Consider the following 23,400-nt stretch of genomic DNA (forward strand, 5'->3'; position numbering starts at 1 on the left):
GCTACTCTCAGACTCCATCCCTCATCCAAATATTGTCACATCTGACTTAACAGAAACGGACAAGGCAAATCAGTGAATGATATCATGATTATACTCACTTTTATAAACTGTCTGTGATGAAAACTCTACGGATGCAACATGCTCGTGTTACATCTCTGGCACTTCTTCACTAATGTTTTAGCTGATATATGCCCCTGTGTGCAATGAATTCATTTCAGGGGTATGTTAACAGTAATGATTTATCTAGCAGGTTCTATAGGAAACATACCAAGATATAACTGTGGTGATGCAGGTATTTTTATTCCTGAATACACAAGTTGTCACAAACACTTTGATCCCCCTCGATAAACTTGACCCTCTACAGCCTTTACATGTCTGGACTGTGCAGATTTCTCTTAATAAATAGATGCACGAGGTTATATTTGGTGAGGGTGGAGCCTCTATGTTCATAGAAAATACTTTTGGATTCTCAAAGAAGGAATATTAATTTGGAAAATCAAAATAGAAGCTTTGTAAGCCCCTATATCTGTGCCTTCTTTTCAGTAGTGAAGCATAATGAAAAATGTTGACCTGAATGTTGGCATAAATGAACAACTGTCTTTACATAATTATTGTTGAACATCTCAGTTTACCCACCTATCGTTTTATTTTTTAAACACAGCTAGATCCCTCAGATATTAAATTATAGTCTGCAGTGAGCTAAGAAAATTCTGGCTGTGCAGGATTGTAAAGAAGGGGTTTGAAACGTGGCATTTAAACAATTAGCTAATAACAGCCTATAGTTTCTAGTTTGACATCAGAGAGGATATATTCTTCACTCATGTTTGATCAGTGTGACCGGACATTCAACAATTATTTCACACCTTTCAGATGTGTCCTTTAGGGGAAATATCTTCAACGCCCATATGTTGAATTTGTGAGGGTGTAAAAAGCGAGACAGTCTGCTGTACGATGTATATTTATCTGACTCCAGCGCGGTCCCCTGCAATTAAAGATTGAATCCCAGCGAGCAGCAGCGTGTTTGTTATTCACCTGTAGGGCTTTACCCGGCGCTAGGACCCAGGGTGCGCGATTTTCATCTCCAGCTGCTGCAGACCGAAAACTGGCAATAAGCGAAGATCGCGAGGACAAGCCAAAATTGCATACTGTATTCATTCTACTTGAAAATAGCATCCCTGGCCCCACACGGAAGACTCCGTGCGGACAACAATAGCTTGTTGCGCTGTGTGCTGGCTTTGTGACTGTAGACAGCTCGGAGCGCAAGGTAAGACGGTGCAATACCATGCGATTACTAATAACAAAGGCGTTACGGGCGAGCAGGGGGCATTAAAGGGGGCATTGCACAACGCTATTGAGGGCGAGTAAAACTCTGCCAAACTTTGACCTGGAAATCTGTATTTTCGAGTTGTCGGTGTCTTGGAGGAGCCACGGTAGTTGCGGCGGTGTCTCGCTGTTCTCCGTCGGCATTATGTAGGATCGTGTCACATGTATGGACAGCCAAGTTGTGTATCAGGATGACATACTTGGGGGCTGCTGTCCATGCGTGGCTGCCGTGGATGCGGTAGACCATCCAAACGCTGACACGGTAACTATACATGAAGTGATGCGTTTTCATTTCAGACACATTGAACATCATGTTGGACGGGCACATCGGGCCATCCATTAACCTGACAAACAAGAACATCACCCTCCACTGTTCCCGAAATCGGCTGCCATCCCGCCTGCATTTATTTATTGCAGAATAATTCATTACTTACACCAAGATGGAAGAATTATACGCTTGATTTTTCCATTTTGGCGTTCAACCCCCCCCACCACCACCACCACCACCACCACCACCACCGCCTCCTCTGCCTCGACATTCAGTATTGACCAGGTGAACCACCAACTTAGACGGGACATCCTCGTCGCCGTAAACCATGGCGGCCTAAACAGTGTCGATAATCTCCAAAGACTCCAAGACAGATGACCATGTAAGCTCACTTTGGAGACGACATTCATCTCTTTTAAAAAAAAAAAAAAAAAATCAGGCCTCGAAATAAACAACGTGCCTTCATGTGTGCTATCGCAGTTGTCATAGTGCATGTGCTGAGCACCACATCCCTGCTGGCGAGGGTTTATAAATGCACGCATAACAAGTTTTAGTGTAACCCCACATATTCACAAACCCGATCTGCAGCCTGTGAAGCAAACTCTTCTATAATTGGTGAAGCCCCGAGCAGCCGGTCACTACCGGGATAGCTCCTGCGCGGTCGTTGAGGTCTCCGGGTTACCCCTGGCTCAGACACAATGCGATGTGTCAGCTGCCCACTTTGTGATACTCCCGCTTCTTCATGCCGACACGGATCCCCACACCGTTCCTCTTTTTCATAACTGATCGGCGTTTTTCTGGTTTCCCAATTTCACGTTTGGCCATCTGTCAACGATTTGGCTGCCTGCACGCAGCCATTACTGAACGAATGGCGAAGGGCATGTTAGAGGCTCTCTCTCTCTCTCTCTCTCTCTCTCACACACACACACACTCATACACACACACACCGATCCTCTCCGCGATAGACAAGCAGCGAAATAGTTTGAGCTCGTTCAAGCAGTGACTGCTCTCTGAAGACGGTCAGGATCGTTGTCCTGCACCAACACGGATCGTGCACGGTAGTAAACAAACTCTTTCAGTCATACGACGATGTCAGCCTCGCTGCGTGTGTAACTGTGTGTCTGTACGGTTATTTCCTCACCACCACAAGTGTTGAGAAAAGTAGGAAATTTGTTGGCCTAGAGGAGTAGATACAACCGTAAACAGCAGGCCTGCACTGCTTTCATGATCCAGGTAAGACAAGTGGCCTAATTACAGTACAGGGTAACCTTACTGCTTAAACACTGTGCTGAAATGTGATTATGGCATAACAGAGCTAAATATCCTGTAGCTGTTTATCAGAGGGCGAATCAGACAGTGCAGAGGTCCTCTCATCGACAGACTGATTTGATGCTGTATGAACTATGGTCTGTGTGTGTGTGTGACTGAAAGTTGCTGATGTGTTTTCATTCACCTCAAAACTCAATATGTAAACTTCTGTTAAAACCTAGATTTTTTTTCTAAGCTTCTTCTCTTTGTTTTTCAACATGAGCAATGATCATGGAGTACTTTTTCAAGAGAAAGTCAGCTGCTTAAGTAAAATTTTGTATTTGAAATGATGTTGTGACGTAAATATCTTACACCCATAGGTTCCTTTGTGGGTTCAAATTAGAAATGTTATGTCAATGCTTCTTATTTATAGAAATTATTGTAACATGTTTTCTTTATAAAAAAAAAAGCCAGTATGACGTTAACTGTGATGAGCATTTTGAGATTATTTCAGTAGGCATAGGTTGAAGTTGATTTTTGTCATCTTGATTTTGTGTAAATTCTGACAGAATATTGGTAAATTAAAATTAAATTCTAAGTCTTAATTGAAGTATTTTGAGCAGCTTGGCTTAATCCCAGTCCTCGGAGGATAATGTGAATGAAACCTAACCTGATACCATCAGTAAGTGTGATTTTGACACACTGACCTGCAAGAAATGAGTGACAGTGAAGAGAAGATGCACAATGCCGAGAGAGTGGCACTTTTTTTTATACTGATAACCAGAGATCATCAGCTGACAAAGTGTCATCATGTACCATTATACCCCAAGACTCAACTAACCAAGGAAATCCTGTAAAAAAAAAAATTACACTTTTGTTTAGCTCAGTACAGCAAGGGTGGAGTAAATGTGTGACAGAACAACACAGAGAATCTGGGAAAAGTGTTCAACATGGATGCAAAGTTAGCCTACATGTGTCGTGAGGTTTGTGGATGCATTGTGTGTTGTTATGGGGGGAATTCAGAGAAGTGCATGCAGTTGTTTTTGGGGGGCACTGTGCAGATGAATAACACTGACTCATATTCCTTGTGGTTTCAACAGTAAAGTGGAAATGGGCTTTGCTATACAGTTTGACAAACACGAGTAGGTTTTCTTTTTTTTTTTTTTAAACAAAGTTGGAAACCTTATGGAAACAGTCTTTTGCATTTCTGGGTCTTTCTAAGTGACATAACTGAACCTCTGCAGGTGTTAATGAAGCAACGTGCTTGGCATTCACATAAATGACCCAAAACATGGCTATTGAAAGACAAAATGTCTAGGGTTTGGGTTTTAAAATCCTCTACATCAGTAGGGATTAGTGTTTCCCCCATCTTCTTCCTGAAGCTGCTGCCTGCAGCCACAGCCTGACACGGAGAGCCCGAGTCTCGCTTCCTCCTGTTCACTCTCCTGCAACAGACCCAAAACCTCTCCCACTTTTCTCTTATTTATTCTTGCACATTTTTGGTGGGCCTAATTCCTTTTAGTAGCCTTGCGCTTGTGACCGGCCCCTTTTAATTGACCTGAGACCTAAATATCCGCTCAGTGATACTGCCAGCTTTCATTGGGTTTAAAGAAATACACTTTTATTACTTCGTTACCCCGATACGCTTTTTTTTTTTCTTTCAGTTTAGCGCACCGTTACACTCTTTGGTCGCGACCCCCTCACTCTCCCCTTCCCTCCCTATTCCCCTTGAGCGGCTGGAGTTCGCGTTGCATGCCGGTACCTGCAGTCCTCACCCCTCCCAGCCTCTCCGGCGTGTAATCCTGGGCGTGGATAGCCGAGCACTACATCTCCCATGCTGTCACCCTTCTGCCCCTCTCTCCCTCTCCCACCAGACTGGAGACTGGCGATACGAAACGGACTTGTCTTGACGACCCCCCCCCACCCCCCTCATCCCCTCCTCCCCTCCCCTCCTGTTCCTCCTCCTCTCTCCCAATGTCCCTCCCGCCCCCCCCTCCTCCCTCCCTCCCCGGACTTTTAGAACCGAAAACCGTCGAGATTAGTGAGCAGCCGCGGTCGGCAGAGGCGAAAGGCTGGACACGGTCGTATCCGAGCCGTGCCTGGTTCGTCGTTCACGTGCCATCTCGAGCTGGTTAGTAAGTGTTTCTGTCACTAGACATCTTTTTTTTTTATTTATTTTTTTATCTCGCATGCTTATTAGCTCGGGAATTATCCAGCCTTACAGAGACTGAGGGAGTCTTTTTTTTTTTTTTTTTTTTTTTTTTTAAACGGAGAAGAGAGGCTCGGTGGGGTCATTTTTATATACTACGCCGGAGTGGTTTAGTCAGTTCAAGCAGAGGGCCGATATCAGAGACTGGAGCACTTCACGTCAAGTCGGCCGGTTGATAAATAAGAGCAGCCCGCCTCGCCATGTAAGCTAAACCACCGGGAGCGGAGCGCTGCGAGACGGGCTCCGCGGAGACTCCGATGCGCTGAGAGCTGCTGGAGGTGGTCGGTGGAGTTTTTAGATGTTGCCCCCTTTTTTTTTTTTTTTTGTGGCCACTCCAACAGGGCAATTTCATATTAAGTTAGCTCACCCACTCTCTTAATTTCCCAACCTTGGTAGGTTACTTTTTCCATTTACTATTTTCAACTCAGAGCAGCCGGTTTGTGCGTTATCAGTGAAATCGATTATTTGTTTGAAGAAAAAAAAAAAAAAAACATCCAGTGGAAGCCTTTTTTTTTTTTGTAAAGCTGATGAGTTGTGTTTGCTTTTTTTTTTTTTTTTTTTTTTTTAACTCTGCCTTGTGTTACCTGTGTGGCTTTGCATTCATGTTGACTTACCTTATCAGACTGAGATGTGACACACTGCCACATTGTGTCCCCTGCAAGCCGCTTTCATGGTGGAGGTGGTCTTGTCACCAATACGCCCCAACATCTGCTCTCCGAAAAATGTGAATCCATGCTACGTGTTGTGTTTTAGTTCTGAGAGAAAAGCCCGGCTGCATCATCGCAGAGCCAGCTTGCTGTGCTCACATGAAGGTGACTGCTCGCCATCTCCAGCGAGAGAGAGAGACAGAGAGAGAGAGAGAGAGAGACCTGGAGCTCTCCAGAGTTTTTCCGTGCTGATGTTTCAAACACAGAAAAAGCACATTGTTTAGAGAGTGCCTCACTGCCATCGCAAACATGTGGGACGTGTGTCCTTTGTGGACATTGAGCTGACCGTATTGTTTAAGTGTTCTCCAACAGAATACATTGTCGTCTTTGTTTTTTTTTTGTCCACTAAGTTGCCCACAATGTTTGTTGACTATTGTTGATCGGCGTAAAGCAGAGCGGATGGTTTTTACACGTAGCGGTGGAGTAGAGCCGGCATGATCGCTGCACAAAGGCAAACTAGCTGTAAGCAAACTGTTGTTCACGGTAATGAATTCAGACCCTCCTTGCAACTGTCTGCGTGGCCGTGCTCGCAGATTGCAGCCGAGATTGGCGTGTCAGTCATTACGTGCATCATATTCGTTATGTTTCACTGACCCCAGGTTTGAAGCTTTGACATAGATTGTTCATTGCCTGATCCCCTGTTTGTAGTCGTCTCATTTACTTGCAGATGCGCTCGCCTGCGCTCAACTCTCTCAACATACCAGGAGCTGCTCTGGCGTGTGTGTGTGTGTGTGTGTGTGTGTGTGTGCTGCCCTGTGTGTATGAAAGTATTTCAAATGTTTGCGTGTTATACATCATCGTTGTGTGCATACTTAGCATGTCTGGGAAAGAAGGAATGTGTTGTGTGTAAGTTTTCATATATGAGGATTTTCATGTCTTTATTTTAGATTTGAATGAGGTGCACTCAAACTGCATGGTCTACCCATTTAAAATGCATTTAACTGGGGTATAGGTTTCGCTCTGTTGTAATCACTGTAATGATATCATGTCAAATGATAAATATTCCTTCAAGCAAGTAAAGAAACCTTCGACTAAATATAATTATCTCCTTTACCTCAGCGTGTATGTCTCTCTCAGAACATAACACATTTAGGTAGCCGCTCAATAATAAAAGATCACTTGAGTGTCGCAGATGATTTACCTCATGGAGAGACGATGATCCAGCCCACTAGGCACAGACCCAGGGGGTCACAGGGCGAACGCAAGGGTCTGTGTGACTGTCAAAAGTGTTCCTAATTGAAAAGCCTGACAGCTTACTCAAAACCTGTTTTTTTTTTCTTGATGCAGTCTCATCGTCATCGTCAGTCTTTTTGAATATTCTCTAATGTTTCCTGTATGATACAGTATTGAGTATGATCTCTGTGCAGAGGAGTTGCTCTGCAAACTGTATGAAGAAATAGAGGCCTCTTATGTGTTTCTGCAAGGAACCTGTTGGCTCATTATCCAACCGTTTGCAACTAATGAATTGTGTTTCATTTCACTCACTGATTAACCAATCTTACTCATGCTTATTCACTTTCCAGATCAATCGATGCAGATAAATTGTTAGTATTCCCTGTGTGTAAACAGATAAAATCAAAGGGAACAACACAAAACGTTCCTCAGTTTACCACATTTCTCTCTGCTACGCTGAATTGTCTCCCTGCTCGTAGGAAATTGTAACACATCTGGCCTCCAAGCCCACAGAAAGGAAGCTTTCAATTTCCCAATGTTTGTTACTCTAAATCATTTACTGTTGCACAGAACAGGTCTAATCTCTTCAATGAAAGTCTCAGCAGCATTTACAGTGATGACATTAAGTGTTCTTTTGTTGTCGTTCTACAGCACATCATTCATTTCAAGGAAAACTCTCCCCTGACGGACTCAGCTACCCCTGAGGCATGTTGTGTTAAAGAAACACCTATGCAGGTAATCTTTTCTCCTATTACAGTTTGATTACTAAGATTAGAGCATTATTTCCTCTTATAAAATGAACACTGCCCTAATGAACTTCTCTTATTACTCAGGTGGATCCTACACTAATGAATGTAGGGGATGGAGGCACGGTGAGCAGAGAGATCAGTGCTCCAAATAAAGCGTCTGCTAGCATGGTGGGAAATCCCCCCCAGACGCTCCCCCTCGAGTTTCGAGGAGATGTTACCCTCAGTCAGCAAAACAAGAGCACTCCAACAACAGACTGTAAGACAGCAAAAACCAGCCTGGACACTAGCAATTACAACCACAGCCCTGAGCTTTCTCCACCTCAACAGCCCATCAATGGGCCAACATCCTGCGCGGCCCTCACTAATCCAGAGAAGAGAGAAGAAAAAAGGGCAGAAGCTCCTAAAATCAAGACTGACGTAGCAGTCCCAGCTCCTCAGTGGTCAAGTGGCTTAAAAGTCAACCGAGAGGACTCACTAAACCCCTGTCAAAGCAACATGACAACCAGTAAGAAATCTCTCCTGCAAACACCATCTGTGCAAAGTGTTCCACCTGGGTTTCAGTGCTCTGCCATGTTTAAACCAGTACAGCCTGTTGCCTTCCTTCCTGCCACTAATTTTCCCTCCCCACTTTGTAAAATTACTCTTCCACCAGCATTGGGTAAGATTACTGCGTTGAGAGAAGCCTCAGCCAGCCAGTTTCAGAAAGAAATCCAGCCTCAAAGCTCAGGTGTCGGAGGGACACCTCTCATACGGACCTATCCCTATCCGTTCTCTGTGGGCCGGACTCCAGCCGCAGAGATAAAAGCAGGAACATCAACCTCAAAACTGAAACCCAACCATTCATCCAGTAAGAATGCTAAATCAGTGGTGGAGCATAAATCTTTAGCGTCAGTGGTAGCCTCACCAGCCATTGCCCTACCACTGCAGCACCCATCACTAACTTCTGCTGCACCCACCTGCTACACGCTGTCTCCCACTGCTGCCATTTGCTGTGGATCTGCATTGGCCAGCATCACCTCTCAGAGCAGACTGCTGAACCATGTGGAGAAAGGCAATAGCGTAGACAAGACTTCCATGGGCTCTCTTAAAACATCTCCCGCTTCTTCAGAGGACAGTACTCTCTGCGCAGCGGAATCAAGAGATGTACCTCTTGATTTATCTGCCAAATCAAAACGGCCAAAATGCCTAAATGACCCTCCAGTTCCAACGGTTGAGCCTCATAGTAACGAGTCAAATCAGAGAGATTTTTTGAATTCCAAGAAGGCTCATTCTGCCACTTACAGCCCAACTGTGCAATACCCTAACTTACCCTACACCCACAGAAATGGATCTCACCAAAAGCAAATAAAAAAGGCTCAGAATCACCAGGGCCCAGATCCAAAACCAACCTGGGGTAAGGGACCTTCACAAGACATCAAAAACATCCCTGGAACTTATGTAGGTGTGGCAAGCCCCATTCTGGCTTCCACTCTACGGGGTAAAGACGGGAAAGGGACATTTGTGGATGAGTTTCAGAGTTTTGCAAAGCAAGAGTTTATATCTATAATTGACCAAGGTGAACATCTGGCCTCAGGAGGAAAAAAGCCATCCTGTCTGATGAAGGGCAACCAGCATGCTCACATGGTCAAGCCTGTTAAAAACACCAGCACAGCCATAACAAAGAACAGTCCCTCAAAAGGAGCTCTAACAACAGCCCTGTCAGCCTCTGCTAATGCGCAGATTCAGATATCTGGAACAACAGCAGTGCCGTACTCCAACACTCCAGCTTGGCAACAGCCGTCCCATCTCCCGCACCAAGCCTCGTCCGCTCAGAGGAAAATCTCACAAGGATCTCCAAAAACTAAGGGAACCACACTTACTGAAGGATCTAAGTTTCAGAGTGCACATCATAGCCCGTCCAAACCTGAGGATGAAAAGTGGGAGAAATTGAAGTCGCCCCTGTCGAACCTTGCATCCATTGTAAAGCAGCAAGCCTTCGAAACAGCGGCACTGACGGGAGAGACTAATCCACAAACCTCACCCGTTGGGTCTAGAAAAGCTGACAATCTTGGCAGCCAAGACGCCCAATGTAAACACACTTCTTCCTTTGACTATCCATCACACTGGTCTATTGATAAATGGGCTGGTGTTCCATCAAAACCAGATTTAACTCAAGCTTTGAAGAGACATGAGACCGAGTCTTTGGAGAATAACACTAAGTTAAACACCACTGAGAGAGAACACAAGGGACTGAAAGCGAAGCAGGGCTCCTCAAAGCCTGCTGGCCGCTCTCATCTCTTTGGGAACAATGCATCAACAAACGGGAACAGGATGGAGAGCAAACTAGCCCAGGTGTTAGAGGGGGAGATATCGAAAACAGAAAGTGGGGCATCAGATATTACTCCCAGTGACAAATTGGAAGGCATGGTCGCGTCTATTCTTTCGGGCCAGGGCGAGGGGGGAGGCGATAAGTTTGAGAAGAAAACAAACGGAACCAAAGGGGAGTCGCCTACTAAAGCAAAAGCTGCCTCCATAAAACAAAAGAAGAGTAACCCAAAGAAGCCAGCGAAAGAGAAGTCACTAACAGGATCATCAAAGAAGACTGCGGGAAAGAAGAAGCAAGACACAGAAAACACTCCAACCAAAGCGTCTCCCCAAAAGAAGGTCATTAATTTTTATTTTTCTTAAAAACAATCCCCTTGTTGCAATAAATAAATAAACAAATAAATAAGATAGCTATGGTCACATATAGTTCACTTTTATCACATTAATCCACAGTTGTATGACTGATGATGTAACTTTCAAGGGCCTATTGTGAGTCTGTAACATGTTCTTCATCACCATGAAAGCTTTGTGATCAATAACCTCCGATACAGCATGCTCACACTGTCCCCTGTGTATTTCAGCAGAAGAAACAATGTGCACCTGTGCTGGAGCAGAATCTATTAGCTGGGAAACCTTCTCCTCCGAGTAAGGAGCCGACTCGAAGGGACAAGATCAGCCTCAACAAGGTGGTCAAACCAACCCCCAAGAAAGCAGGTAAAGTGTTTTGTTTGGCATATTTCATTGACATAAACAGTCCTGTCTGTTTGCAATAGACGTCACAGTTGTTCCCCTGACATGGACACATTTGTGACATCTGTAACAATCTCCGTAATGCTTTCAGCTGTGTCAGACATGAAGTCTTTTATTGTGCTTACAGTTAGATTAAAGTGGGATCTCACAGCTTTACTTTGTTAGATAAATAGCCTGCAGTCAGCCTCAATAGTACAGTAGATTGTGTATAAAGCAGACAGAAAAAATGTGACACATCTTGTCTCTGTGGCATTTTTTGATGTCTCTCTCATATATCTTTGCATTGAAGCTGGTGTGTGTGTGTGTGTGTAACGATTAAATGTGATTTTAATCAGTTGCAGATTGCAGCAGCAGTCCTCAGAGTGTTGAGACACAAGCGTCTCTAAACAGTTCTGCTGTATCCAGCAAGGAGGCCGACGCCACAGAGAACTCCTTCCCGAGACTAAGGAGAGGACGACGGCGAGCAGATGAGGCTCGACTTGACCTCTGGGGCTTTGCGACGCCTTCCCCTCCACCCCCGCCAATGCCTCCTCCCCCAGCTTCTCTGTCGCCCCCTCAATCCCCCATCCAGCCAGCCCGCCGTCCGAGAGGGAGGCCTCGGTCCAACCCTCTGCCAGAGCGAGCATCCCATGGCAAAGGCAAGAGTGGCAGTACAGAGGGTGAAACGCCCGCTAATAAGAAACGCCGGCGATGTCGTAGTAAAAAGTACCAGACGGGAGATTACATCACTGAGAGAGACAAGCTGGAGGACGGGAAGCACCACGAAGACCCCATGAGAGAGGACAGCGGAACTCCAGCAGGTACAGAGTTTGAATCTGGAGATCAGTCCGTTTTTTAATTAACATGAAAAGTCAGATTGAGTAGGACTTGCTGTTTCTTAATATTCTTTTGCAATTCAGGCCAAAAAATTCAAATGTGAGTGAGTCGTTGATTGATAGACATTTTTTTGTCTGAGCTGCAATTTTAAATCATTCAATTAAGTTAATTAACAAAAAAATGCAACTTCATTGGTAAAGGATTAATAGTCAAAGCAGTTTCCAGCAAAGATACGTACACAAATAATTCTCAGTTTCTTCAGGGTTTTGATTGAACGTTGTGTAGATTGCATGTCTTCACATTTGTAGCCACTGTTGAGACAAAAAAAGACATTCACATTTATCAACTTTTATCAAGCGCTATTGGAAATAAGGATGATTGTTTAGATATGAATGCAGTTTCCTTACATTTTAATAAAGCAAACTATGAATTAATCAGTATTTAAAAAAAATCATGTTCAACCCCAGTGATAATGAAAACTACAATACATCATGTGTTTTTAATAATACAAATGCTTTTAAGTCCTTTGACTACAAAACATGAGCTGATAAAAACATCACCAATAAGCCTGAATGAGTTCTTCTAGTAATACCATTCCCCAAAATAAACAAATAAAATGTGTCTTTAATCCTTTAGTGGCTGCTGACCAGATTAAGAAGAATAATCACAATTAAAATGTTGAGATAAAACCAAAATCTAACAAAAGAAAAAGATAGAATTCATTCAGTTAGCAACTTATATTCAAGGACTTAGAATTGGGCAGGGGCAGTAGGGACATGTTCTGTTCAATATCCAGCTCCTTCTGAATTGTCTCTCTCAGTAATTGTTTCTGGAATTTGAAATATAAAATATGGGTGTCTGAATGCACGTTCAACCTGCAGAGGTTATGAGACAGCTGTCACCGTTTGTCTCTTTTAACTCAGACTCCAGACTGCAGTTGATTTCATACACTTCACTGATAGATCTGAGAGTTAAGGCTATATGACCAAATGTCCCTATGTCGCTTCATGTATGCAAATACTTTGACGCAGATAGAAATCTATCAAATATGTTTCTGTTGAGAATTTACAGAATGCTGAGTACATGACTGCAAAAAGCAGAGGGCAATATATCATAGACAGCATTTAGCACATTTTAGCATATAACATGGGTAAGCCAAAGAACATTGGTTTGAAAGACTCTATTATCTGTGATTTTGTTGTTCGTTTTTTTTTATTTCTCAAAAAGGCACCAAAAACATGTGCTGCTCTGTGTTTGGATAAGCAGTTGACAATGAGCCGAATCAGTGCATCCCAGACAAAATGGAAGAAATTCTAAGATTGTTTTTGTCCACCTATTAGATACCGGTCGGCATAACCTCAGATGTAATTTGTCATAACAGATCCACAGGAACAGGAGTGTCTGAGTCCAGCTGCCTCTAGTCCAGAGCCACCCCCACGGAGACCCTCGTTCACTCGCTCAGGGCCGGTCCGTTACCAGGACAGTGATCTGTCTCCAGAGTGCAACGACAAGCCTTCAGGGAAGAGAAAGTTCAAAAGCAAGCACTTATCTGACAATGATGAGCAGAAGGTAAGTCACTTGCTGATGCTGCTGTGGGCTCACAGTATATCTTAACCCGTACAAGGTTCATAGGAATGAAGTACATAGTGCCATGAATATATTAGCTCACAGTGCCCCCCTGTGGCTAGATAAATGAGATGTTTGTCACATTTATGAGGGCAGCTGGTTTTATACTGTTCAGGTCCATGATAAGTGGAAGCCATTGCTCTTACTTGGCAATGTATTACAAGTGATTCAATTTCACACAGAGGTCTTAACAACAAATCTTTATATTAGGTCAAAACCAAACGCAGCTGCTTAGGGAAGCGTGGCGCCTCACTTCCCCTAGATGACGATGGGGCCGATGTCAAAAGAACAGACGGCCCTCCACCAGCTCCGAAAAGCGTGCCATCAATTCCAACCAATAAAAAAGCCTCATCAGGAAAAAGCATCAGTTCAGAGTCTCCGCCCAAAAGACCCATTCCTCCAGAGGTCCGTCGGCTGATTGTGAATAAAAATGCCGGGGAGACCCTGTTGCAACGTGCTGCACGTCTGGGCTATCAGGTAGAGTCTGCCTGTCTTTTTAAATGGATTTGAATACTGCCCTTTCATAATGTTAACTGACACAGATTCTCTGCCCTTACTCTTAAAGGATGTAGTTCAGTATTGTCTGGAGAAGGACATCAGGGAGGTCAATCGGCGTGATAATGCCGGTTACACGGCCCTCCACGAGGCGTCCTCTCGAGGCTGGACGCAGATTGTCCAGATGTTACTGAAATACGGAGCTGATGTCAACTGCAGCGCTCAGGATGGAACACGGTGAGAATTTTTCGATACACGGTTTAGAGCCTTGCTTCTAATTAGCTAAATTTCTGTGTCCTGATTTTCTTGTGATTAAAAAAAAAAGGGTGATAACCAAATGTCAAAATACCCTGATCATGGTCTACTGGCTTGACCGTAAGCAATAAGGGTATGTCCAAAGCATGGTATGGATAAAATATGTTAACCACTACAATAGAAAGAGATCAATACAATACATATATCAAACTAGCACGATAAACACATCGCAAAGGACTGCCTGAATTACATCATGCTCAACTTGTTAAGATTTGACCAATCACACTGAGCTCAGAAAATATTAAGTTTGCATTCCCACTATTTGTCCAATCAGAAGAGACCCCATTAAGCTGTTAGCTATCCTCAGATTAATTTGGTGGGGATATCATGAGAGAGAACAGAGAAGAAAATGTGGTTTACTATCGTATATTGAAATATGGTCGAGCACATTGGAGACTTCTGTATATGATGTTGGCCTCATGTATCATTTATTGTTACAGTGTGCATTTTCTTTTTAAAACTTCTACGAAAACAGCCTCAACATGTGTTAGTAGCAGTTCTGAACATCCTACTGACTGATTGTATTTGATGTCTTAAAAGATCATTTTGTGTTTGCATGTCCTGCTCATCGTTTTTTTTTAATGGTATTCTTCTGTTGAGCCTGTTTAGGAATCAGATACATAAATCTGAATTAGACAACGGAGAGTATTAAAGTCTTATCTCATTTTAAAACCATTTTTCTGTATTTCATTCCACATGTTTGCTGTTTGATAAAAAGAGAGTTATCAAACAGACTCTGAAGTTGTACAATCATTTAAAAGGCATTTGTGTTTTATTTGGACTTTCTTTAGGCCCCTTCATGATGCCGTGGCGAGCGATAACCTTCCAATAGTCTGGTTGCTTCTGAACCACGGTGCAGATCCAACTCTGGCCACATACTCTGGACACACCCCGGTCAAACTGGCCCACAGCCCGAGCATGAAGACCTTCCTCACAGGTAAGCACAACCTTGTTTTTAGGCGTGGGTAAGAAATAGCAGTGGGTGCTGTGTGGAGGTTTGGTGGGCGGTGAGAGCTTGCATGGAGGGAGGTTGGCTCTGGGACGCCTGAGCTCACTGTCCATCCTCCCTTAGGAGTTGTGGGACTATCATTATGAAACACTGGTGAAGAGAGATTCCCCCTGTGATGTCTTAGCTCTTACTGCCCATCGGTCTACAGGGTTGAGTTGTGGTGACCAGTAAGGGGCCATGTAGTTGGTATTGGCGTTGCCACTATCTGTCTAGTTTGCATAAACTGAGCCTATTGTTAACGCTGGAAATGCTGTTTGGGTTGCAGTGGCAACTAAGAGCTGTGTTGTATTTTAAGCAACTTATCAGTAGGACATAGGGGCTTAATTGGAATGAGGGGCTTCTTCACTGAGCACTTATCCTTATGGCACAAGTATATGTTTATTTCAAATTAAATTCAGCACATTTTTAGGAGTGCCGTTTAACTCCAGGCTGAAGTTGATTCTCCCATCTCAACATCCACCGTACTTGAAACTCAATAAACAACACTGTGAAGAAGCCACCATGAAGCTAAGGTAAATGCTAAAAACAAAAATAATAAATAAAGCTTGTCTTTGACTAATGCCACCGATTAAAACAACATGTCCGCATACTGATAAGACCTTTCTTCCACTATGTTACATTTGGCACACTGATTTATAAAAATGACAATGTATGGATTCAGTAGTTAAAAAACATCCTTATGACTCAGACTGTTTTGTTGTCTGAAAGCTGAAGATGTTGTCTTAAACATTTGGAGCATCAGTACAGTGCAGCGTGGAGTTTAAGCTGCTCGTTTGGTTTATTTTACATTTCTGTTCAGTTTTAGAATAGATACAGATTTAATGAATTACAAGAGCAGCACAGTGAAACGTGAAGCTCACCTTGATGCCTTTTTGGATCTTCTGTTACCATTTCCCCCTTGCAGTGACCACCCTTTAAAGAAAGATCATCTGAATCTCTATAAGTAAAAAGTAACAGAAGAGAGAGAAAGCAGATGAGTCATGACAACGCCAGCGTGCTCTTGTTACTAAAAAAAAAAATCTGACAGTCTTGTGAGGACACGGCTATGGTGTCCAAACAACCATGGCAGTTCAAATGAAGCTTTCATTGAATGAAAACAGGCACTTTGTGTGTTGAAACACGGGACTATAAAAGGAATAAATAGCTGATATTTCAATCTCTCTGAGTCACACATATGGTGTGAGGCACAGCTGTAGTGGTTGCTCATGTCCTCTTCGCCCCTGCAGGACAGCTAAGTTAAACTGCTATGTTGATCTTAGAGACATTACTGTTGTCGTTTACAGACGAGTTAAAAACCAAGCAGCGAAAAAAATGCAATCCCAAAATATGACAACAAACGGAATTTATTGATGCGGTGACGTTGATCAGATTTTTGCTCGACTTGAATGTTACGGCAATTATCTAAAGAGAGAGTTTACGCCTGAAGAAATGCATCCTGGGATATGTAGGCACATGAATATTTGAAAAACATTCAATGCCATCTCATTTAACTTCTCTGCTGTCATCGTGCACCTGAACACACACATGACACTTTATAAAATGTGTTGATGGCAGACTTAAGCTACAGTTTGCTGAAGCCTTCCCTCAACATCAGAAACAGAACAGACAGGATCTATGTTAACTAACTTTTTGTGCTTTTAACATCAAATAAAGGTAGGATGTAAACATTACCTGCTTTTCTCTGCTGGAATCCTTGGTTACACTCTTTAATGCGTGGGAAATGGACACTGGACAGTCCGAATTAATAACTCTGGGCTGTGTTGTCTGTGGCACTCAGTTATGTGTAAGATTTATTATGAATGCAAGTCTCTGTTGCACGAGAGCGTGTGAGTGTGTGTTTCTGTGTATATCAGACGTGGAGACCACGGAGCGAGCACGCATGGAGGAGTACTTGGAAACAAGCTTTTCGTCTCTGAGTCCTTTGTCACATTAAAAACTCAGTTTAGTTGTATCAGCAAATGCACTGATATCAAACTGTGGAATAGGTGCGCTGGTGTGCATCCTGTGTGTGTGTGGATTAAATTCAGTGGGCGTGCGTTGTGAACTTGTATGCCCGTCTTTCTAATGCGTCCTCTTAATATCAGGAACATACTTCATCAGACTCTAGACTTTAGACCAGGTTTTAGGTGGTCTAAATTGCAGTTGTTTTCTGCGTCCTTAAGAAAGGCGCGCCAGATTTTTGCCTGACCACACCCCTTTTTAAAACAGACACACCCCAGGGTGCTAACGGGGGTGCAAGTTCATTTTTCATTTTAACAAAGTGAGCACTGGACGTTAAAATGACAGCTGCATCAGGAGAAAAATAGGAAAGACCCCTGCACCTGGCACACAGACACGGCCCACTGTGTCTTTAGTTTGTTATTTATTTTCACATCACCGATGATGATGTCGACCAGTTGTAAGGATCGGTTCTGCAGCACAAACCAACACCTGGTTTTGTAGAGTGAGGAAACATGAGCTAGACCTTCACTGCTGCTGTATCTTTTCCATTATCAACTGGGCTGCAGTGTCAGTGTTTACTTGAGTGTGTTAGTGTAACACATTGAATCTCAGGTAAACAGAGAGATGACGGCTCAGTAGCTAATACAGGAACAATGCCCAGTTTTCTTTTGGAATTGGAAGTCCACAGACGGCTGCAACAGGACTGTGCCATAAAGACAGACTTGAACTCTAGTGTTATTATTTTGTTCTATTAATGGGATACACATTACAAGCAGCCTGTCTTCATATTCTCATATATCTAAACATAATCAAGCAGTAAGGACTTGTTGACTTGACACAATGTGTAAAACATGATGCTTTATTTTTTCACAGAATATTTCACAGACTTGGAAGGCCGCAAGGACCAGGATCCCAGTGTACCCTGGGATTTCTACAGCAGCTCCCTGTTTGGTAAGACTCCTTGGGACAGTATTTGAATATCTGTGTTTCTGTCTGCCAATCCATCAGGCCACTGATCAATCACACGTGTTATTTCAGTTTGTAAACAGTTGTTGGTAGGAAACTCATTCCCGCGCTGGCTGTGAGGAAGTCGAGTCGAGGCCTGTTTGACAAACGACCAGGTAGCCGCAGGGAAATCAGTTTGTTGGCCGGGCTCAGGCTCTGCTGTTGGGACATAAATGGATGTTAGTCTTGTGTACCAGCAGCAGTGTTGTGTTGTAAACAGCCACAGGGAGCTAGTTGTCCAGCGGAGGAAGAACAGGATTAAGAGTTCAGTGGAAGAACTGAGGGAGACTAAACAGGAAGTGGAATGCAGCTTTCTGGATAAACTGTAGGACTCACAAGGTTGCTTAATGGTGAGCTTCAAAACTACCTTTGCTTTGTCCTACCGTCAAGGAAAAAATATTTGTGTTAATGTTCTCTTCCTACGGCTACAAAGCTTATCTTGAAGCGTAAATCTAAAAATCATTCCGATCTAAATGTTGAAGAAAAGAGTTTCAATAAAAATACATTTAGTTGTGTTTGTAATAGTTTGAGTTATCACTTTGTCTTCCATCTATCTGCTCGTATTTTATAAACTACTCATCGTTGATTTGTGCAGTTTGTGTCCTCACGGATAAAAGATATTTTTAAACCAGTTAAAGACTTTTATACATCGTTTTTTGTACAATCACATTCAGAATTTTACAGTTTCTGTATTTCCTTAATCATTCTTACAGCTTCATCTTTGTTTTTTGTTTTTAATGAAATTGAAATTAAACAAAAATGTAATCTATTTTAGAGTTTAATGATCAGAATTAAAAAGGAAATACATCAAAACACCTCACCACCTAGTGTTCACACATTTCTAATCATCGTTTTTTTAGAGATTCCACTTTGTCCTGATGACAGTTTGTTGTTGTTGTTTTAAAAAAAAAATATATTATTAAAGATACTTCTGTTAAATAGGTTTGATTTAAGGAAAGAATCAAATTATTTACTAATCACTGGAGATATGTAGAATAATTTTTCCGTTAAAATCCTTCAATATTCCGTCTTTGAGTTATTATTATCTCCATTTGTCTGGACGTCGGCTGTTGTTTAGTTCTAGTTGTCACTCATTATTAGTGTTACTTTAACTGCTCACAGCATTCAGTCTCTCGCAGAAAGAAATATTGACTTTTGTTTTAATGATCTGTCCACTAGAGGGCGTCCACACCCTCTGTATTGAATGACACCCTCTTTTTCTGACCTCGGTGAACTCTCCTCCACAGAGACGGAGCAGGAGCCGTGCTGGGACTTCTTGCTGTCGGAGCAGAATCAGGATCTAGAGGAGGAACCGACGGGGAAGACTGAGCCGGACTCTGATAAAGACTTCCTTCTGTTTGAGTTCTCCTCTGAGCCTCTCTTAGCCTGCTATCATGTTCAGGTGTCATTAACACAGGGGTGAGTACACACATACTTACATAGCTGGCAAAAGACAATAGAAGGTGAGGCACCAATTAAGCCCAGTCGGTAGAGAAGGTGTCCCTCAAACAGAGGTTGTTGTCCTGAACATATCATTCATATGTTTGAGTCCAGACCACGACCTTTTGATGCTTGTCTACCACACTCTCTCTTCCCCACATTTACCCTTAACTTCAGCTGTCCTACCAGTAAATGCAAATATGCACAAATAAATAATTAAAGAGAAATAATGGAAGGTGATTGCCAAAACTATCCAAACAGATTTTCTTGTTTTAAACTTTACTAGAAAGGTGTAGACTTGTTTACTATGGGAAAATAGGAAACAGAAAATGTGAACTATTGGGATGATTATGTGTTTGTTTGAGAGTACTTTTACTGAAAATATGGAAAAGATATATAAATCTTTAGTTTTTAACTCTAGTCTACAGCTTATATCATGTTGTTCCTCTCCTGCAGTTTCTGCAACTGGTTCCTCCTGACTGACGTCCTGAAGCGTCTGAAGATGTCGGAGCGGATCTTTCGGGCGAGATACCCGCACCTCGAGGTGGTTCACCTGACACGCTCCGAGCTTTGGAAGCAGGTGTCAGTTAGCCAGCTGAGCTCCGATTTTTCACCATCCCACAGAAGCAAGAAAAAGGCAGAGACAGATGAGGAAGAGGCCGAAGACGGACTTGTGGATCTGGTGCGATGTGTACCAGAGCTCCAGAGACTACTGGGCTCCTCCATCCACATCCTGCAGGAGGAGGAGGAGGAGGAGGAGAAGGAGACACTGACAAACACAGGGAAGTCTCGCAGCCGATAGCCTCCCTTTTTAAATGTCATCCTTTTGCCCGAGTCCTTCCCTGCAAGCAGCAGCTGAAAGGAAACCTCTCCGTCCGTCATAACACGAGTTTGAACTCCAGCAATGACTCAACACTCCACCTTTAACGTTTGACCTCAGACAGAAGGTGATTAAGTCATCACAAGGACCTGCACACAGGAGTTGTCGGTGCTGCAAAGCAGCTTTCAGGTTCCTATCTATAGGTATATTTGATTACAGGAGAACTATTGAGAAAACCTTTTTTTATCAATTATGTCTGTACATGTTAGTGTAAATGTTTATCTTGCCATCAGGGTTAACACATTTGGTTCTATAAATGTATTCTTGTGGCAAAGGATGGATTATGTTTAAGAGTTTTTGTGTTTGTTTCTGAGGAAAATAGTTTTTTTTTTTTTTTTTTCAATGGGAGATAATCCGAGTCTTTTATCTCGGGGAACTCTTGCGTGAAGCTCAGACGCTTATGTCAGGGAGGCCACCGGCCCGGATGGTTTCTATGTCAACCTGGGAGACGTGGGGACCTGCAGAGAGAAGACCATGGCACATTACGTTCACACATAATCACCCGGCCCTGCTCAGAGGCTCATTTACATGTTCTCATCACTCACTAAACAGATCATTACCGGACAGACCTGATAGCCTCTGTTTATTAATTTTCCTCCTCAGTTCACAGAGTAGAAGCAGGCAGGATCACGAAGTCAAAGGATGAAATCATGTCATTTTAGACCTTGACATTTAGAGTTTGTTTACAGACCTGGACAGATTGTAGAGTTCCCCATTTCCCAGGATGCACTCCTCCTGAACTGATAAAGAATCCTGTGGATCTCTCTCAGAGGAAAAGTAGTTACCATCCTGTGTGGCCCTCTAAACTGCAGCCACAGCGGTCCCCTCTTCTTTACGTCCTGATACAGTGTTTCCAGATCCCAGAGTGCTTTGTGTTGCAGTGTTTGATTGACACTGTTTGTTGTGCTTAATTTATAGTCATTAATATATTTGACCTCTTGTTTATCTGACAAGCTTATCTATGAAAAGAAAATGCTTTGTATGGTTGGTGCTTCATTTTGAAAATGTACTTATTATTAGGATCCCTTTATTCAGAGATTTTCCTCCCTCATTCAAAAACAGTATTTCAAAACAGCTAAAGTACAGTTTTATTGTACTGGTGCTACGACCGATTTTTGTGTTGACAATCAATGATGTTTTGGTTTGAGTCACAAACTAATAAAAGATATTTAAGATGAAGAGACTTAAGGTGTAAAGAGAAGTATAGTTTGGTTTAAGACAACGGGATACATCAAGACTGAGAGACTGAGCAGTGTGTGAGGTCGAGAAGATACAGTTTTATTTGGTTCTTTTATAAGAAATCAACAAGAATAAAGCATGATTGTGAATCATAGTTATTTCCTCCCTCGTGTGTCAGAAGAGTCATTATAAGAGCTTCATGAATGTTCAGGGCGGAGCCTTTTTCTCTGCTTTTATTCACCTTTGGTTTTAGGAATGTAATTGAATGATTAAATGATTAACAAGATACAGATTATTTGTTAAAATCAAAGTTGGATTTATCCCCCAGTTAATTAAAGTGTGTTTATTGTGATTTTCAATATTATACTTTCAATATAACAAAAGCTACAGAGATATCCAGACCAACCAACAATAAAGGTGCAACATTCACGACAAGGTGCTATACCAGGCTTTGAAATACAAGTTAGTTTCCTCAAGGACAGCAATATATTGAAGAAAGAAAAACACATACATTATTTTAATCAAGGCAAACATACTTTTCCCTTTTTTAAATTCCTTAAAAGAACCCTATATATTCTTAAACTTAGAATATTTTCCCCTAATCATCAAAGTGAGTTTTTCTAAATCAAGACTACAATAATCCCTCGAGCTACTTCTGTAGGCTTGGTCTATTAACTGATTTTCCAAAACGTGTCTATAGTATGTTTCACTTTAAGTAAACAGAAAATAATAAATTTCTTATCCGTATTGCTCAATTTATAGTTTGTAGGGAGAATTCCAAGGATACATATATTAGGGCATACTGTCAACTTTATGAGTTATGTGTGAAAGAAAGTCCAAAATCTCTACCCAGATAGATACCAAGACATATATTATTATTAAATACTATATTTTCTTCACTATACATGTAGACTGATGGAGACAGAAAGAGATTTCTCCTAACACTGGCTCCCAGTTACTGCTCGCATCAAATTTAAAACTCTACTGCTCGCTTACAAAATAGCGACTAAAACAGCTCCTCCTTACTTTAACTCTCTCATCCAGGTCTACACTCCCTCCTGCTCGCTACGCTCTGCCAATGAAAGGCGTCTGATCCAACCTTCACAACAGGGTGCTAAGTCTCTGACTAGACTCTTCTTCTCTGTTGCCCGCCGGTGGTGGAATGAACTTCCAAACTCCATTCGATCTGCAGAGTCCCTCTGCACCTTTAAGAAAAAGCTAAAGACCCAGCTCTTTCATGAATACCTACTTAATGATGATGGTCTCGATATTATTGATGATGATGATGGTTGTGACGATTATGTTTGTTTGATAACAATGACTTATAAGATGGTTTCTATACTGATTAGAGCTCTCAAGAACTGCCGTCAATGTTGTGCTTTGCCTCTGTGCAATGCCTGTCAGCACCTGTGTGTCCAATCGGACTCAAAGCTGATCGTTTGCTCTTACTGACATTGGTCCCTTTTTTTCTAGATCCTTGCTTGTGTTGTACGTCGCTTTGGATAAAAGCGTCTGCTAAGTGAATTGTAGAATTGTAGATTTGACTTTTGAGGCTAATACCAGTACAGATGTTTCCAGTAGAAATGTTTAACAAACATTTCTGAAATGTTTGTTTAACAAACATTTCTGCAGTAATATTGCTTTTTGTTTTTTGAAGTGGGAAAGAAAGCAGACTTCATGAGGATTGTGCTCTACCTTTTCTTAATATAGTGTCAACCGTTTTATGTTCCGCTTTGTCTACTAACCTGTGATGTTCTGTTGCAAGTCCATCCATCCATCTATTTTCTTCCGCTTATCCGAGGTTGGGTCGTGGTGGTAGCAGGCGCAGTAAGTCAACCCAGACTCTCCCAAGCAACGTTTTCCAGCTCCTCCTGGGGGATTCCGAGGCGTTCCCAGGCTAGTCGGGATACATAATCCCTCCAGCGCATTCTGGGTCTGACCCAGGGTCTCCTCCTGGTTGGTC

At 42.5% G+C, this 23,400-nt stretch overlaps 1 protein-coding gene across 5 annotated transcripts; it reads left to right on the plus strand.

Moving 5' to 3' along the window:
- Positions 1-1,078: 1,078 nt before the first annotated feature.
- On the plus strand, positions 1,079-21,591 carry bcorl1 (BCL6 corepressor-like 1). 5 transcript variants are annotated; one of them, XM_020645457.3, is made up of 12 exons: positions 1,079-1,264; positions 7,580-7,663; positions 7,762-10,320; positions 10,563-10,695; positions 11,067-11,531; positions 12,929-13,116; positions 13,384-13,650; positions 13,739-13,905; positions 14,775-14,920; positions 17,807-17,884; positions 19,186-19,357; positions 19,835-21,591. In XM_020645457.3, the coding sequence occupies exons 2-12, from the start codon at positions 7,658-7,660 to the stop codon at positions 20,178-20,180; spliced, it is 4,527 nt and encodes a 1,508-aa protein (XP_020501113.2). In that variant the 5' UTR covers positions 1,079-1,264; positions 7,580-7,657; the 3' UTR covers positions 20,181-21,591. The 5 variants fall into 5 exon arrangements, with proteins under 5 accessions (XP_020501113.2, XP_065815151.1, XP_065815149.1 ...); XM_065959079.1 differs by lacking the exon at positions 1,079-1,264 and adding an exon at positions 1,851-2,824 and having other exon boundaries at positions 11,073-11,531; XM_065959077.1 differs by lacking the exon at positions 1,079-1,264 and adding an exon at positions 1,852-2,824.
- Positions 21,592-23,400: the final 1,809 nt, after the last annotated feature.

This window comes from Labrus bergylta, chromosome 9, assembly GCF_963930695.1.
Source record: "Labrus bergylta chromosome 9, fLabBer1.1, whole genome shotgun sequence".
In the NCBI taxonomy this organism is placed as follows: domain Eukaryota; kingdom Metazoa; phylum Chordata; class Actinopteri; order Labriformes; family Labridae; genus Labrus; species Labrus bergylta.